Here is a 17500-nt window from a genome sequence, read left to right as displayed (position 1 = left end):
TGGTGCTTCCTTGTACCAATATTTATGTGTTTAAATAAATAATTAAGAATTAATGAAACACTAAAAATATATTAAAACTATATCTGATTACATTGAGTTACGTAAGATTTATTTCCATGATCAATCGTCAGATATGAATAAACTATATTGGGTGGTATTAACCATTGATTAATTGCTGAATTGATAAGCCAGATCTTTTAATATCATGGGATTAAACAGTTAAAATCAACAGATATGATCCATTTCTTGAGTTATATAAACTACTTCTTAAAATGTGATTCAATGTCACAGGGGATTAGAGGAAATCAATTTTATAGATCACTTAAAATCTAATTCATTAAAACTTTACTTTATATTGGGAATCATAGGGATAGTTGAATTGTATAATTTATATTGTGGCGAGATATTCGTCTAGCAACAAAAGGACGGGTTTACTGTGCAGCAGTCCGTTCCGTCCTAATTTATGGCAGTGAAACATGGCCGGTAAGAGTAGAGGATATTCGTAGGCTGCTAGTATTCGATCATAGATGTCTTCGAAGCATTGCTCGTGTATCCTGGGACCACCGGGTAACTAATGCAGTTGTTAGGAAACGGGTACTAGGTAAGGATGGCAAATCGACTGATGAAGTAGTGAAACTTCATCAGTTGAAATGGCTGGGACACGTGTTACGTATGCTCAACCACCGACTGTCCCGACGTGCAATGTTTTATGGTGTAGGAGTAGGTTGGAAGAAAGCTAGGGGCGGACAGACTAAAACACGGCACAAATCCATGAAGTCACTTACAAGTGGACTGGGTCATGTTGATAGTTGTAGACTACCTGGTTGGGATTCGCGAGGTGATAGCAATCGATGGTTAGAGACCTTGAATGACATGGGTAAAAATCGTTTGCAATGACGAAAGTGCATCCACTCTTTGTGTTCTCCCAAATTCTAATCTTCTGAATTCTTCATGTCCCTTTCTTTTTTTTCTCTCAAAATTTATTTCATTGGATTATACTCCTTCAATAACATCTTCAAACCCGAATCTTTCACATAATACTTATACTCTTACTACTTCTACCACTATGGTATTTGAATCGACAACTTCATCTCTGTGTTAATGTGGTATTGCAACTCGAACTGATGTACGTACGTATGTAAGAAGTTCTACGTTTTGACTGACTGACTAATCTTGGTTAGATAACTATTGAAAGCCAGGAAATTCGTTAGCGGTACGCATCGACAGAATAGGTTAAATCTAGAACATTCTGGTCTTGTAGTGAGTACTTAACCTTTAAACCACTGAGTTTATATGTGGAAGTCATCATCAAATCATTAATTCGATTATATATACAAGAAAAGTAACCTACTTATCACTAGTATTTGGTTTTGGTAAAACAAGGCGCATTAATTCCTCATCCTGTTGTCTAATAATTGCTTCACAAAATTGATCTTTCTTGGTTAATTCCAATGTATCACGATCTTCATCATCATCTTCATTATCATCGTCGACATATTTCATGATCGCACATTGTTTAAGTGAAATACTTAACCAAATTATACATCGTAAACAACCGTTAATATTATTTTCATTTAAGACAAGTGAATGTAAAGCAGCTTTGAAATATTCAATTAAATTGATTTCATCATAATCAATTTCTAATAAATATGCGAGGGAAAAAAAATTCACAAAAACGAAATAAAGTGATAAATAAGTAGTATATAAAAAACAAACTCCGCCTGTAGCTCTTCTAGAGTTACTGCCGGTCCCAAGCCCGGATAAAGGAGGAGGGTTGAGCATGGGGTTAGCGACCCCATCCCGTAGAAAAGCTAACTCGCTAAAAAAAACGCTAACCAGAAAAAATAATCCAAACCATTTAAAATCTGCCCTGGGACTTGAAGGAATAATTATGACGTCTCATGATGAAAGCCGAAATTCTTCGGAAGTCACGAGACCGATGCACCTTCTAACAACCAGAGCAACACTCTTTATAGGTACATGGAACGTCCGGACAATGTGGGAGACAGGAAAGACCAGCCAAATAGCAATGGAAATGAGGAGATACAACTTGGCAGTACTCGGAATCAGCGAAACCCATTGGACACAAACTGGACAACAAAGGCTAGGTACAGGAGAGATGCTGCTGTACTCAGGTCACGAAGGGGAAAATGCTCCACACACTCAGGAGCGGCACAATATTCCCACACAAGCGCATACACAAAGCTACATGGACCTCACCGGACCAAACCACAGAGAACCAGATAGATCACATCTGTATCAACAAAAAATTCCGAAGATCGAAGATCAATGGAAGATGTGAGAATCCGGAGAGGAGCTGACATAGCTTCAGATCACCACCTGGTTGTGGCCAAGATGAAACTGAAGCTAAAGAAATACTGGACAAACAGCACTACAAAGGTTCAATACAGCCTTCCTTCGAGATACTGACAAGCTCCATGAATTCAAGATAACTCTCAACAACAGGTTCCAAGCTCTACAGGATCTACTGAATGAACAAGAAACTACTTTGGAGGACAACTGGAAAGGGATCAAAGAAGCACTAACTCCAACGTGTCAGCAGGTCCTTGGTCCTAAGAAGCATCATCACAAGGAATGAATCTCTATGGGAACCCTGGACAAAATTCAAGAAAGGAAGAACAAGAAACTAGCAATTAACAACAGCCGAACACGAGCAGAGAAAGTCAAAGCACAAGCAGACTACGCAGAAGCAAACAGGGAAGTGAAGAAAAGCATTAAGGCCGACAAGCAGAAATACATGGGAGAACTAGCAACGACGGCGGGAAAAGCTGCAAGAGAAGGAAATATGAGCCAACTATATGATACAACGAAGAAACTAGCAGGGAGATATAGCAAACCAGAGAGACCAGTCAAGGGCAAAGAAGGAAAGACAATCACAGAGATTCAAGAACAAAGGAAAAGATGGGCAGAATACTTCGAGGAACTGCTGAATAGACCAGCCCCATTGAACCCACCGAACATCGAAGCAGCACACACTGACCTTCCAATAGATGTCACTCCACCAACGATCGAAGAAGTCAAGATGGCCATCAGACAAATCAAAGGTGGGAAGGCGGCAGGACCTGACAATATACCAGCTGAAGCACTGAAGTCAGACATTGAAATAACTGAAAACATGCTTCACCTTCTATTCAAGAAGATTTGGGAGGAGAAACAAGTGCCAACGGACTGGGAAGAAGGATACCTCATCGAGATACCAAAGAAAGGAGATCTGAGCAAATGTGAAAACTACAGAGGCATCAGTTTGTTATCAGTACCAGGAAAAGTTTTCAACAGAATGCCGCTGAACAGGATGAAAGACGTAGTAGACGCCGAACTTAGGGATCAACAGGCTGGATTCCGTAAGGATAGGTCGTGCACAGACCAGATTGCGACACTACGGATCATCGTTGAACAATCAGTTGAGTGGAATTCATCACTATACGTCAACTTCATTGACTGTGAGAAGGCGTTTGACAGCGTGAACAGGAGAACATTATGGAAACTTCTTCGACACTATGGAGTTCCTGAAAAGATTGTCAGCATTATCCAAAACTTATACGATGGACTACAGTGCAAAGTGGTGCATGGAGGACAGCTGACTTTTCAGTAAGGACCGGAGTCAGACATGGTTGTCTACTCTCCCCCTTATTTCTTCTGGTGATTGACTGGATTATGAAGACTTCGACATCTGAGGGTAAGCACGGAATACAATGGACTTCTCAGAATCAATTAGATGATTTGGACTTCGCATATGACCTAGCCCTCCTCTCTCATACACACAAACAAATACAGATGAAGACAACTAATGTAGCAGCAGCCCCTACACCAATAGGCCTCAACATATACAAAGGAAAAAGCAAGATTCTCAAATACAACATGGAGAACGCCAACCCAGCCACACTTGATGACGAAATTCTGGAAGATGTAGAATCATTCACGTACCTGGGAAGCATCATTGATAAACAAGGAGGATCGGATGCAGATGTAAAGGCGAGGATTGGCAAAGCAAGGACCGCATTCCTACAATTGAAGAACATATGGAACTCAAAACAACTATCGACTAATTTCAAAGTGAGAATCTTCAATACGAACGTCAAGACAGTCCTACTGTATGGAGCAGGAAGGTGGAGAACTACTACATCCTTCGTTAAGAAGGTACAAGCATTTATAAACAGTTGTCTACGCAAAAGACTCAACATTCACTGGCCGTATACTATCAGCAACAGCGTTTTATGGGAGAGGACAAACTACTTTCCAGTTGAAGAGGAAATTAAGAAAAGAAGTTGAAAGTGCATAGGACATACATTGAGGAAACCACCTAACTGCATCAAGAGGCAATCCCTTGCTTGGAATCCAGTAAGGGAAACGGAAAAGAGGAAGGCCAAAGAACACACTACGCCGGGAAATAGAAGCAGATATGAAAAGGATGAATAGCAACTGGAAAGAACTGGAAAGGAAGGCTCAGGACAGAGTTGGATAGAGAATGCTGGTAAGCGGCCTATGCTCCTCGACGAGGGATAACAGGCGTAAGTAAGTAAGTAATATAAAAAACAAATGAAATTTTGTGGCTTGACAATTGGAAATTATTCGATTTTATATAGTTGAAATCATGAGTCAATTGAAGCTAGACCACCATGGAAAACCTGGAAGCACTGGACGGCCGTTTCGTCATATTGTGGGACTCCTCAGTAGCGAGCATCCACGATCCCGCCTCGCGAGATTCAAACCCATGACCCATCAGTCTCGCACTCGAGCGCTTAACCACTAGACCACTGAGCCGGCTGGCATATAATGTTGTTAATGTCTAAATTCAGTCAATCCACGAAACTGAGTAACCATTCACCAATGTCTTCAGTGAGTTGATATCTCACAACAGATGTGGTTGAACTCCACCAATCACTGCTTCTCCCTAGAACTACAGGAAATATCTCTTGAAGTCAGTCAACTCACTGAAAACAATTGGTGAACGGTTGCTCAAATTCGTGGATTGGTTGAAGTCAGACATTAACACTATCGGATTCCGGCTCAGTGGTCTAGTGGTTAAACTCTCGCGCGGGAGACTGATAAGTTCTGGGTTCGGATCTCGCGAGGCGGGATCGTGGGTGTGCACTGCTGAGGAGTCCCACAATATGATGAAACGGACGTCCAGTGCTTCCAGGTTTTCCATGGTCGTCTAGCTTCAACTGACTCATGACTTCAACTATGAAAGTAATTTGTTTGTATACTATGTTAAATAACACTGATCGATAAATTCAGCTATTGAAAACGATATCATACATATAAAATGATCTACTCGTTCTGCCAAAAAAATCTTGTATGCCAGTAAAAAAACAAGAAGAAGATCCACTGTGAAATTGATGTGTTAGAAAAAAAAGTTAGAATTATGGAAAATTCCAATGTCTTTAGGATGAGAGGTTTGTGGAAACTGTTTAATTTGATGGTAATTTACATCATGCACTAAAATTCAAGGAAAGTACACTACCTATTTAAAGCTAATAACGAACTCATCAGCAATGTGCAACTATGACTCAGCCAAAGATCGAACTTAGGACATTTAAGCCTCTTTCTCATAGTCACAAAACAAAGGACTAAATTTAAATAGTGATTGAGACATCTAGGAATAAGGAAAACTTAGAACAAATAAGTGTCGTTTCAAACTACGGAGCTTTACATTAACAAGAAGAGGGTGTTTTTTTTAAAGATGTGAAGGCAAATGTGAAAAATGTTGATTTACTTCATTAAACAGTCGTGAATTAGAAAAAAGGTTAATTTTAGCAACATAATAACTCTGTTTAATGAACACATAAGGCTTCTAAAGAATCTAATTCGTATAAAGAGAAGTTACTCTGTAGGCTGAAGCGAAATTGTGTCAAGATTCAAATTGAATTATCAGATTATTTCATCAATAGTAATTCGCTGATAGTCTTCGTCATGTTGTGTATGAACGTCGTACTATGTTCGCTATTTCACTGAGTTCAAGACATTGTTATGGTTATATTGTTGTTTGAAGCCGCAACCTGACCCTAATAGAACAGAAATCATTCTCTACAGAGAGGTCTAAAATTTAGCTTCAACAAATATTGGTTTTCAGAGGCCATGTGTATGATCTTGATTAACAATGATAACAATTTTCAATAATACAATACTAAGATTATTGTCAGTTATACTGAGACCACTCATCTTGTCATAACCAAATCAAGACATTTTAAGATGCGAGTTGAACTACTTTTAAAATAGTAAGTAGTATCTTGACATTATCACAAATGAGAAGATTCAAACAAACAATACTAAATGAATTTTAACTTCACCCCATTGCACAAGCAAGTGGCTATCAGAACTCAGAGGCCGAGTGGATAACGTGATGGCGTTTGAAGCGAAAGGTACTGGGTTCGAGTCCCGGAGTGAACATCAACTCTGAGATGCAGGTACATCCAGCTGACGAGTTCCAAATAGGACGAAACGCTCGTCAAACTGGATTCCACTGCTAGCCACTATCCATCTTTGCTTACAATTTACAAGTTATGTTTGTGGTGTGGACATGAATAAACTATTATTTGTTACATTTACTTAAGTCAACAAAACTAATCAGATATCTGCACACACATACACACACATGTTCATCTATATTAAAACGACAATAGTAAACATACCTTTGGAATTATCCATCTTTTCAGGTCCTATTGAAGGCAAATGAGAAGCTTCTTGACAATTCTAAAGTATTCAGAAAAGAATGAATGAATGACAGTCGAAGAAGTCAGTAATGTATCACAAACAGTCAACACAAAATAATCATATTTAGTATATTCGGTATTCGGTTATCAGTGGGATGAAGGATGCACGTTTATTTTCTAGTTGGAACTCGTCAGATGCAGATGTGCGATCATCCTATTATTCATATTCACATTGAGATCTGAACCTGGTACTTTCAAATCCCAATGAGTTCACTATTGAGTTTATGAGTTCAGATAACTATTAATTTGTTCAAATGAACGTCGGGATTGACTGTCGTTTCAAGATAAATCAAAAGAAAAACATGGGTATATGAGTTATACCTAGAAGAAGAGCACAGACGTCGGTATCTAATCATTAATCGATAACTAGATGTCGATATACAAAACATTTATGAACATAAATACACGCTAGGATGAAATCATTTACGATATGAAACCAACCAGTTATATGTGAAATATAAGTCTGTCTTTTCTGGCTAATCAATAGCAGTTTAAATTAGCTAACTACACAACGATAAACTAACGAATCAAATTGTGACGAGTATCTTTACCCAGGGCTTAAGGATAAAAGTTTGCAAAAAAACTCTTAAAATCTTTGAATTGGGCTAAATCTTAAGTCATGTCATTCATGAGTTACGAGGGGGAGACTATAATTTAAGGACGACCTTTGAACGAATCTTAAGTGACCTTGAGAAATGTTAGCCAAAGCTTGTTTATGTTAGGAAAAGGTTCAAAGGTTTTAAAATCGTAATGCATAAGGTAGAGGAACTCATCCATATGGCTCTATAATAGTTGGTCTCTGGAACCATGATAAGGTCACAAAAACCCTCTCAGCCTTGACTATGTAGCTTCATTATTGTTTGTGTGTACTCCAGTTGTGTTAGTTTATCATTTTTATTATGGGTATGTCTCCACAACACTCATACCACTGAACAGCCGAGGCTTCAGTAACATCTGTGATTATTGCAGACAATGTTACTGGCGTTTTTATCATACAGTTCGCGGCAATTATTATAATATGCCTTGGTCTAAATCTGGATCGAGCGATAAAGGTTCCTATTCTAGCAAACGTCTTCCTTCAACATACATTACATCGAAGGACAACATCACGGTAGTTTGCACAAGGTCTACAAGTCACTTAATTACCACAATCACAAATAAAGGAACTTCTTAGTAGTTTCAATTGTTGTAGCCGCTTAATTGTCAAGTCTTCTCTAAAATCCTTTGTAAACCGATCGTACATGAGCATCAGGCACTGAAATTGGCGCCGTGAGCTTGAAATCCCTCAAACGCTTCTGATTGGCTCGTCCATAAATTATAGTCTCGCCGTTACGAGAACTAGTAGTCAGCATCTTTGTGTATTTTTTTTATATCTTGATCTGAGGGTTTTTTAAATCTGTTCTCTCATGTTATCTCCTCATTTAAATTGAAAGGTGTTCTGTCCAGTTTTTTAAATTAACTAGGGATTTAACCCCAATTTGAGTTCACTCTTATTTGTCTAAGAAATAGATCAATTTCCTAAGGATCAGAGTTGTACATATATATGGGAACGAGTTCTTGTGCATTTTATTCGGTAGTCCAATACACTTTTTGTCGCTCACACTTGTGTTCTCGATCAAGTAGTCAGTTGGGGGGGGCCGGGGGTCAGCGCATAGCACACCGTGTATCAGTATCACATTTTGAAAACCACCCGTCACAACATAAATATTAAAGAACTTACATGCTTTGAGATCGTCGACGAAGAACTAACTGAATCTGTAAAGTAAAAAAAAATACATCGAACTGTTAATAATATTTTGAAATATATCGATTTACACAGAATTGTATTACAACTTATCATTCGGATCGAGTAAAAGGTGCATATGCGTTACATGTTACATACTACTTATGTCAACAGACATAAGTAGTATACACCACAGTATCAAATACTGTCTAGTTCAATATTCAATATATCCATACTTGCCTATTAGTCACGAGTTCAGTAAATCATATACAATGACATAGTTTTTGAATCAGTGATGAACTCAATGGTTGCTATTAGTTGTGAATTTAAGTTTGGTACATAAATAGATCCTCATTTACAAACATACTTTCTTCCTTGAGTTGAATAATATCAGACTTTATCCTATTATATAGTACACACTTTGAGGAAATCACCCAATTGCGTCACAAGATAAGCCCTCACATGGAATCCTGAAGGCCAAAAGAGAAGAGGAAGACTAAAGAACACATTACGTCGAGAAATAGAGACAGACATGAGAAGAATGAACAAAACTGGATAGAACTAGAAAAGAAGGTCCAGGACAGAGTGGGTTGGAGAATGCTGGTCAGCGGCCTATGCTCCATCGGGAGTAACAGGCGTAAGTAAGTAATAGTAAAAAGTAACAAGTTTTGTCCTCACCTATAAAAAATAGCGGTTTTCCCGCGAATATAAAAGGTACCATCGCAAAATACAGCATTCAGTATGCCTGAATTAATTCAGTGTTATCCTTCCAACTTGTATACTTTAAATGTTCCTCGAAAAAAGTTGACAATTTGGTTTCGCAACTCTTTTTATTTCATTAATTATATACAAAGATGGATGGCGGCTATTAGTGGAGTCCAAGACGCGCATTTAGTCCTATTTGGGATTCATCAGATGAATTTATCCGCTTGTGACGTAATAGCTATATGGAGACGATACTCATAGGATGCATACATGCCAAAAGAGACTGAACAATTCCAATTCTAACTGTATGTTTTAAATTAAACACTGCCTGGTGAAAGTTTGTGATTTTTCCCCATTTTTCTACGACCAATCAAAATTTCCAACTGTCGACTTAGAATCAATCCCTGGATTCGATGATAATCAGAACAATGGTAGGGGTATAGAGCTAGCCAAAGTTTTAAAAAAAATTATTAAACGACAATATATATCTTATCAGGTGACACGACTTTTCATTTGAATCTTTATTCGACTGTTAGTTAGCCTCTGTATCTGCTCGCTCGCATTAGCATTTCCGCTCGACTTCTCTCGGTGTGTTTTTGGCTTGGTGATCGGTGCTGCTCAACAATCTACGGTAGTTTGTGCTTCGCGTTGCGTTCTGAATTCATGCACCATTAGGATTTACTTAATAACGGTTATCGTGGCGATTGATATACGAGGTATTAGGAATCATCTAGAAGACAAATTTACGCAGGTTAACAGCAATCACATGCAAAAGGTTATCAGTAATTTCACAATATTTTTGTTGCGCACCCAAAAAATCCTACTCACTGCCTTCTCACGGCGAGGTTGTTGGATACGAAATTTAAAGGAAGAAAAGGGATTATCCGGTAGCTAAACCAGGTTGGTGGGCACGGAACATCCACTTATAGAGCTTGAAAAACCTTGATTCCAAACCAATGCTATACATAGGCTCCAGGATCTCAAAAGAACAAATGGGGCATGAACCTTATGTTGTTCGTCAGAGTACCATGGGACCGCATCTCCTAACGTCACCTCATTACCTTGTGGATTAGATCTCTAGGTCAAAGGATCGGGTATGACCTGCTAAGAAAACTACCTGCTTCAGTTCGAGCACTCGGGGAGTATCCCAGCCTGCATACGAGTTGATTAATAACCGCTTTGCGTGGCGCATATATATTTTGGTGCTCCTTTATATCAATATTTATCTGTTTAAATAAAGGAACACTACGAAGTAGACTAAGTACCTTAAAAGGATCAAAAATTGAAAGTTTAATTAGAAAATATGGTCCAAATGTACAATAACACAGTATAGTTTAAGGTACCCTACTCCTGTATACGGTGATGAGAAGATAAACAAATATAAACACCGACTATAATTACCGAAATCACCATTGTGAATTGATAAAAGTGTATTCTCACGATTCAATGTGATTATATCTACTTTATTTATTCCTGATGGATGAACAACTTCCAATTTTTCTTCTTCTATTTCATTATAATCACCATCTTCATTAATTTTTTTATCTTCTGTTTCGAAATCATCTTCATATACTTGAATTTTAAAAAAAGCAGTGGTTTAAAAATTTTGTTAGAAAGTATGTACTACTGAACTTTTAAAAAAATATGCTTACTTACTTCCTTACGCCTGTTACTCCCAATGGAGAATAGGTCGCTGACCAGCATTCTCTAACCCAGTCACTCTGTCCTGAACCTTCCTTTCTAGTTCTATTCAGTTTTTGTTCATTCTTCTCATGTCTATCTCCATTTCTCGACGTAATGTGTTTTTTGGTCTACCTCTTCTCCTTTGGCCTTCAGGATTCCATGTCAGGGCTTGTCATGTGACACAATTAGGTGATTTCCTCAAGGTGTGCCCAATCCACTTCCAGCGCTTCTTCCTGATTTCTTCCTCCGCTGAAATCTGGTTTGTTGTCTCCCACAGTAGGTTGTTGCTGATAGTTTCTGACCAACGGATCCGAAGTATTTTTTGTAGACAACTGTTAATAAACACTTGTATCTTCTGGATAATGGCTTTTGTAGTTCTCCACGTCTCCACCCCATACAGGAGGACTGTCTTGGCATTTGTATTGTAAATTCTAACCTTGGTGTTGGTTGACAATTGTTTTGAGTTCCATATGTTCTTTAGTTGTAAATATGCTGCTCTCGCTTTGCCGATCCACACCATCACATCTGCATCTGATCCACCGCGTTCATCAATGATGCTGCCCAGATATGTAAAGGTTTCCACATCCTCCAAAACTTCTCCATCAAGCGTAATTCGATTGGTGAATGCTGTATTGTATCGGAGAGTCTTGCTTTTCCCTTTGTTTATATTGAGACCTACTGCTGCTGAGGCTACTGCTTCACTGGTTGTTTTCTCCTTCATTTGTTGTTGCGTGTGTGATAGAAGAGCCAGATCATCTGAGAAGTTTAGATCGTCCAGCTGCATCCTAGCTGTCCACTGTATCCGGTGCTTCCCTCCAGATGCTGACGTCTTCGTGATCCAGTCGATCACCAGGAGAAAGAGAAGGGGTGAGAGTAAGCAACCTTGCCTAACACCGGTCTTTACCTCGAATTTAAAAAAGTAAGCTTTTATGAATATCACCTGATTAAAACGACTGGTTGATAGAATCGAATAAAAAAAATGAAACAATGAAATGACACTTCATAATTGATAATCATGGGAATCCTAATAAAGTTGAATCCAACGTTATTATTACAAATTTGGATAATTACATTAAAGTTGTCGATTTCAATGTGATATACAACCTGATATCTCAAGTTTTTGACCATATTTATAACTATAAGCAAAAATGGATAGTGGCTAGCAGTGGAATTCAGGTTGACGTGCGTTTCGTCCTATTTGGGATTCGTCAGATGAATATACCTGCATCTCAGAGTTGGTGTTTACTCTGGGACTCGAACCCAGTACCTTTCACTTCAAACGCCATCAATTGCAGTCCTCAACATCAATGGGAAGATTTAAACAAACAATACCAAGTGAATTCATATTTATGACTACTAATGTTTTTGATATTAAAACTGGTTAAAGTAAACGATCAAAACAATGACCTATTGGATGATTTTTAGATCATTAGGATCATTAGTTAGACTACCACTGAAAACCTGGATGTACTGGAGTACCGTTCGGTCCTAGCATGGGATTGTTCAACAGCGAAGATGCATGAACCCGCATCTGGGAATCAAACTCAGAACCTACAGTCTTGCACACGAATGTTTAACCTTTATACCAATGAGCTGGAATCCAACAATGATACTGTCTAGCTCCAATCAGTTCACGATATTTAACAAGTCTCATCCGTTACCTAAGGTAGATTAACTGTGTTTATTAGATTTCATTGGTCATTGCTCCTCTATAAAACTCCAATAAATGCATCTTGAAGCTAGTCACTAGTAAGCACACGATTAATATCAGTATAAGAAGGGCTTTTGTGGAGATTTTAGTAATTTTTATATAGTTGAGAGTATGAGTCAATTGAAGCTAGACCACCATTGAAAACCGGGATGCACTGGATGGCCGTTTCGTCCTGTTGTGGGACGCCTCAACAGTGCGTATCCACGATCCCGCCCCGCAGGATTCGAACCCAGGACATATAATCTCTACTGTGAAATTAAAGATATCTTTTATAGAATATATAAACTTTTAGCTAATAGTAGAATCCTAGATGTGTGTTTATTTCTATTTCAAACTGGTTAGCTAAATATATCTGTATCCCAGTGTTAATGCTCAGTATTGAGATAGGAACCTGGCAAACACTAGTTTGTAACATTAACATGTTATCCAGTGAAATACTGAGTTTAGATAATTACAAACCTACCAGAAGGGGGTTTTGTGGGGATTTTAGTAATTTTATATAGTTGAGATCATGAATCAATTGAAGCTAGACCACCATGGTGAATGGTTGCTGAATTTCATGGATTGGTTGAAGTTAGACATTAACACCATCGGATGCCGGCCGGCTCAGTGGTCTAGTGGTTAAGCGCTCAGGCGCGAGACCGATAGGTCCTGGGTTTGAATCTCGCGAGACGGTGTCGTGAATGCACACTGCTGATGAGTCCCATAATAGGACGAAACAGCCGTCCAGTGCTTCCAAGTTTTCCATGGTGGTTTGGTTTCAATTGATTCATGATCTCAACTATATAAAATTACAAACTTGTTTGACAGTTATGATGTTTATCTCAATAATAATGTATCAGTATAGAATTCGAATCCTTACTGAAATAATATGAAAATATCATTCAATTACCTTTCAAATTATCACCGTCGTCATATTCGTCCGCTTCTTCATGTTGTATTTTGCCATCATTTTCATCAGTGGTGGATTTTTGTTTTCTTTTCATTTTCTCTTGTTGTTGTTGTTGTTTCAACTTTTTAAGTGCTCGACATCTATAAATGTTACGTCCAAACGAAGAATAAGTGAATGGTAACTTCCAGGAATTATATAGATACTATGATTATATATTCATTCCTATTGTATAAGTATTAAGGAACTAGATTATATGCATATTCATATTCCTTTTATCATAAGCTTTCATTTGACCTATTAGCTATTGCAATATGACTTACCATTCCTAATTTATTCTCAATCTATTAGATGCAACCTCTCCTACCCATAACCACTTTTGGCTTGATCTTGTATAATTATTACTTTGCATTTTATGGTGTGATGCAGTTCGATCTGCTTATACATAAACCAAGTATGTCTGAAACATGTGATTCAAGCAGTAGAGCTGTTCTAGACGGAACAACCAGGGCGAGGCGAGAAGCTATTTCATAGAGAACAAATAAGTGCTCAGAGTTGACTCAGTGCTACTAATGCTTTTTGACGCATCATTGGTTTAGCACAGAGACAACGTCATAGAAATCGATATTCTGATTGGCGGTTTTCGTCATGTGATATTTGGCCGAGCCATAAGTCATAACAAGAAGTAAATTGTTTTTAGATTTTAAAAAATCTGTTGGAGTAGTAGACAAGATACTCTGGGTCTATTTTTTGCACCTTTTTTACTTGACATCGAGGCATACCTGTAATTTCGAGGGAATCGATTCTCCTTGTGAGGTTTGAATCTATATCAATCAGCTTCACAGTCTGAGCAGTTACCATTGAGATATTCGCGCAACATTTAACCTTTTTTCAAAAATTAGATATTTTCTGGTATTTCTTACTGACGAATACCAACTAGCCTGAAATTTAGGTCAGGATGGGTGTCCTGTAGATTATCTCCAATCACCTAATGTCAAAAACATGGTTCACAATGTCGGGTAACTTGAACTGGTAGCCATCTTGATCGATAGAATTCGATTAACACTAAACGACTGGACAAACAAAACATAGATCAGTAATCAGTGACCAATCAGTAGTAGTTTGTTGAAATTTTTTATAAAAACTGTTAATAGATTCAATCGTTCAGCTTTGTTTGGTTGATTTCTCCATAAATTACAGCACTAACTAACAAAGCTTGTGTAATATGGCGAAATGACTAAGGTTGAATGTGTAAAAGACTAATTTCTGACTATGAGATCTAAGAAGTAATGTGCTTAGTGGAAAGCTTCAGAATAAGTATTTTAATCTAACAATTTAGAGGGTATGCACTTTTAGGACCAAATATGAGTTCAATTCCTGTGTGGTTAAAGTCATCACGCGGTGTAGATTTTCTTCAAACGAAACAATCCTTCCTTAAAAATTCCCATTCTTTCTATTACGCTAAACAAAAGGCATGCCTAATAGTCAGGTCTCAATTCGTTGGTAAGCTAGTGAACACCAAAACTGATATCTCCCAATACTTTATGATATCTGACCATATTTTCTTCTGTGAATAATCTCTGTATACGTAAGTCATTTTTTGGATGAAAGAATCTATTCTTTTGATCAATGGTCATGTTTCGAGTATCAGTTTATTCGAGGTTTCAGGTCGATAATCGGATCTTGTGAGCAGTTATTACTCAGCTATATAGTACCATTGCATTCTGTTTGTCAACCATAATGCTTTATATTCAGTTTAACAAAACAGCTCCTGTTTTTCGAACTCTTCTCTCATAAAACGATTGTTAAGTTGTGTTATGGAATACTTCTTGATTGAAATCAGATTGAACAGTATAACTCAATGTCTTATTTATTTATTTATTTAAACACATAAATGTTGGTACAATGGGGCACCAGATATCTATATACCACAAAAATCTCATTTGATTTGTATGGGGGCTGGGATACTGCACAGGTGCCAAAACTGAAGCAGGTGGTTTTCTCAGGGGACCACAACCGGAGCTTTTGACCTAAAGGTCTGATCCACAAGGCAGTGGAGCAACGTCAGGAGATGAAGTCCGATGGTAGCTGGTGACCAACGATTGGTTCATACGCCATTTGTTCCCTCAGGATACTGGAGTCCATGTGCACCATTGGTTTGGAATCAGGGTTTTCCAAACCCCCTAAGTGGACGTGCCGTGTCCACCAACCCGGTTAAAGCGCCGGACATTCGTTTTTCGTCCTCTCACTTTCTCTTAAACAACACCTGTGGTGCGAGAAGGCAGTGATTAGGACTTTTCTGTTAGAGGTTATATACGCGTGGCCATGTGAGAGCATTTTGAGAAGGAGAGCGGACTCTCTCCACTGTCGGCCGTACCAGGGCATTTGGGGGCAATTCAATGTCTTGTATACAAAATTACACTGTGTGAATAGAAAAGTTTATACATTAGAAGGTTGGATTGTTATGACGAATGAGCAAAATTAAAATCGACAGGTAGCATATAATGATAAGACACAGTTAAGTGATGGGCGATCATGAAACCGGATTATTGATTATGTCCCTCCGAATAGCGTGATATCGAAGATAAGACCGTTAGCCAAAAGAATACATTATTTAATCCAACTTAATAACATGTTTTAATACAAATTAATAACAGAAAATCAGATGGCTAGATGAAATAAATGACTACAGCATATCAGTTTTGTAGGTCACTCGTTTCCCAATGAATTAAGACCTGACTGTTTGGTACTTTTCTTATCACTATATAATAAAGAAAAGGGATTTCGTGGAGACTGTCTCATAGAACACTGAGAAGATAATTAATCCGTTACAACTTCTCAAATTATTTTTGTAAACCACCGTCAAGTACATGATTAAATATGTTTCACTCACCTGAAGCATGGAAATGAACCTTCAACAGATAAATAGACAAAATGGCCATGTTTTCCACCAATACGAGCTCCTTGTCTATGCCGATACTCACAACATGCACTAACACGTGTATCCTGTGTACCATCGACATAAATAGTTAGTGAAAACGGGAAACCATATACTCGTTTCGAAATAATCTGAAATGTATCTGGATTAATCGTAGAGAAATCATAATGTGAAAACAATAGTATCGTATTGTGTTATACTACTAATAAATGATTTAAGTAGTACGAAACATTTAGACAATAACTGCCGAGGTACCTACGTGGTGGTTTCTGCTTATGACTGGCTATGTAATTTAGGATGTTTTTTTATTCGTTTTCGGACTCATCAGGTGGGCATATTTATAATAACCACAGACTTAATCTCGAGGGGGGTCTTGAGTGAGAATTTCCGTGGAGTACCTGAAGGTAGGACGATACAAATATTCAGTATGTCACAATTTCCAATTATTCGTATTATGTCGTTGTCAGTTCGAGATGAAAACTGTCTTACGGTTGAAGATGTTCCTTACTTTCTCTATGAAACAAAATTTGTAGCATGAGGACCAAAAGCTTTTTATGTTCAAATAGATAAAGAATTGAATCGTTCAAACCTCTAGCATTAAGAACTAAACTGAGTACTAGATAAATAGATTATAATACTCGATCCATGATCCATTGAACTAAGTCATTTGAAATTTCAGTTAGGAACTACATGTGAACCAGCATGAGAGTTTAATAACATACAATACAAATTGGTCAACAAGTGATGTATTGTGAAACGAATAGTAAATAAGAATAATTGGTCTATTTGGATCTATTACTTACTAGCAAGGATGATCTGAATGAATGTCGCAAAATAAAAGGTGAGATATACAAGTAATCTGAATCTTTTGTGCACATCTTAGTCATCTGGATCAAGATCGAAAATCTATTCTTAAATCTAAACAAGTGACCTATTGAATCCTAAAGTAGTGATTTACTTAGTATTGTTTGTTTGAATCTTCCCATTGATGTTTTTGGATTACAACTGGTCAGTCTCTAATTGGCATATGTGCATACTGTGCGTATTGCCTCGATATAGCCTAAATTCACAAGCATTATAAGCAAAGATGGATAGTGGCTAGCAGTGGAATCCAGGA

General features: G+C 37.9%; 1 protein-coding gene and 1 non-coding gene across 2 annotated transcripts in view; one reads left to right on the top strand and one right to left on the bottom strand.

Moving 5' to 3' along the window:
• Window positions 1-17500, bottom strand: part of Smp_127640 (hypothetical protein) — a gene marked incomplete at both ends in the record, with an annotated part of 58844 nt that overhangs the window by 15434 nt on the left and 25910 nt on the right. Inside the window, 6 exons of the mRNA XM_018793565.1 lie at window positions 1352-1433; window positions 6654-6714; window positions 8455-8489; window positions 10564-10734; window positions 13449-13588; window positions 16339-16525. Of these exons, the coding sequence (XP_018647141.1) occupies window positions 1352-1433; window positions 6654-6714; window positions 8455-8489; window positions 10564-10734; window positions 13449-13588; window positions 16339-16525 (676 nt within the window). The remainder of the gene's footprint in view (window positions 1-1351; window positions 1434-6653; window positions 6715-8454; window positions 8490-10563; window positions 10735-13448; window positions 13589-16338; window positions 16526-17500) is intronic.
• Window positions 6342-6408, top strand: Smp_tRNA_01520_Pseudo_TTG.1.1. Its single transcript has one exon. It is a non-coding gene (tRNA).

Source organism: Schistosoma mansoni (assembly GCF_000237925.1).
Source record: "Schistosoma mansoni, WGS project CABG00000000 data, supercontig 0201, strain Puerto Rico, whole genome shotgun sequence".
Taxonomy (NCBI): domain Eukaryota; kingdom Metazoa; phylum Platyhelminthes; class Trematoda; order Strigeidida; family Schistosomatidae; genus Schistosoma; species Schistosoma mansoni.
The sequence above is the reverse complement of the archived record's forward strand: the minus strand, read 5'-3'. Positions and strand labels throughout refer to the sequence as shown.